Here is a 1,261-nt window from a genome sequence, read left to right on the forward strand (position 1 = left end):
TGGCGGCCAGTGGGGTGCACCCGCCAGGCGTCGGAGTAGCGGCTATCAAGCGCAGCGTCAGGGCTCCCAGCCAGGAAGTCGTTTTCATTGTTGTACTCGAGGATCTTGCCCGTGCGCACCGCGATGTGTGTCTCGATCTCCTCGCGCGCACGCTCCACGTTGCCCGGGGCCCCGGTGATCTCGAACACTGGGTCACGGTCGCGGCTTGGCGTAATAATGTACGTGTTGGTCTGCTGTTGGATGCGCTTGATGGTTGCCCCCTTGGGGCCCACCACCAGCCCCACCACGCGGTAGGGGACCCGCACCCGGATGGTCACCTGGCCTGGCAGAGCAGGGGCCACACCAAACGCCGCGCCTGACTTGTTGCGGGAGGCGCGGATCATGGAAAAGTGCTCCGCTGCTGAGATGATTTCCCGCCGGGCGGTGGCCACGTCCTCCCGCCGCCCTGTCACCATGAACACGGGCTCCTCGCCCCGCACAGGAGTCTTGATGTAGGTGTTGGTCTTGGCCCTCAACGCCTTAATCTTGCAGCCTGGGACAGGGTGAGGAAAGGGAGAGAAAAACAAACTCACAGGGCCAGGCTTGTGCTGAGACCGATAGCTCCTGGTCTTTACCCAGTAGACACCCAGCCTCCCAGGAACCCTCAGTTTATCCTTATAATAAGCCTTTTCCTGCCCCACACACAGCCCGCCCTGACTTGAACAATCCACTCATCCGGTCCTGGATCCACCCAACGTCTCTACCAAGCACAGGTTTCAAAATATGCCAACTTTCCCTCTTCAATTCAGGACCCTCCACCTTCATTCACTTCTTGAAACCCCCAAATAATCACTCACCCTCCCAACAGTCAAGCTGCTGACCTCAAATCTGTACATCAACTCCTCTCCAAGTATACATTGTTCCTTCCATTTCTCCACTGACTCCTGGTGACTCGCGAACTTCCAAATCACTTCATCACACCCGCCCCATCTGTCACCACCTGGATGTTTCCAGAGAACCCCAGTGCACTCCTAAACCCCGCAATCTGCTCCTCATTCAACACCCCCTATACCCTGTCACTAGAAGTGAACCCCAGCCTACTCTGGAACCACTGACCTCCATCTGCTCTATGAACCCCCGTAGGAGAAGGTTAAAGCGGAGAGGTTGGGGAAGAGAGGCAGGAAGAGAAAGAAGAAATGCGAGACAAAGAGACAAAGAGGAAAGGGGAGAGAGAAAAGTGAGGGAGGCTGGGATGGCCACATGGTCTCTAGAGGCTGCAGAC

At 56.9% G+C, this 1,261-nt stretch overlaps 1 protein-coding gene across 1 annotated transcript in view; it reads right to left on the reverse strand.

Moving 5' to 3' along the window:
- Positions 1–1,261, reverse strand: part of MEX3A (mex-3 RNA binding family member A) — a gene marked incomplete at its 5' end in the record, with an annotated part of 12,574 nt that overhangs the window by 1,407 nt on the left and 9,906 nt on the right. The window contains one exon of the mRNA XM_006155224.1: positions 37–532. Coding sequence (XP_006155286.1) covers positions 37–532 — 496 coding nt within the window. The remainder of the gene's footprint in view (positions 1–36; positions 533–1,261) is intronic.

Source organism: Tupaia chinensis, unplaced genomic scaffold (genome assembly GCF_000334495.1).
Source record: "Tupaia chinensis unplaced genomic scaffold, TupChi_1.0 Scaffold000438_1, whole genome shotgun sequence".
Classification (NCBI taxonomy): Eukaryota; Metazoa; Chordata; class Mammalia; order Scandentia; family Tupaiidae; genus Tupaia; species Tupaia belangeri.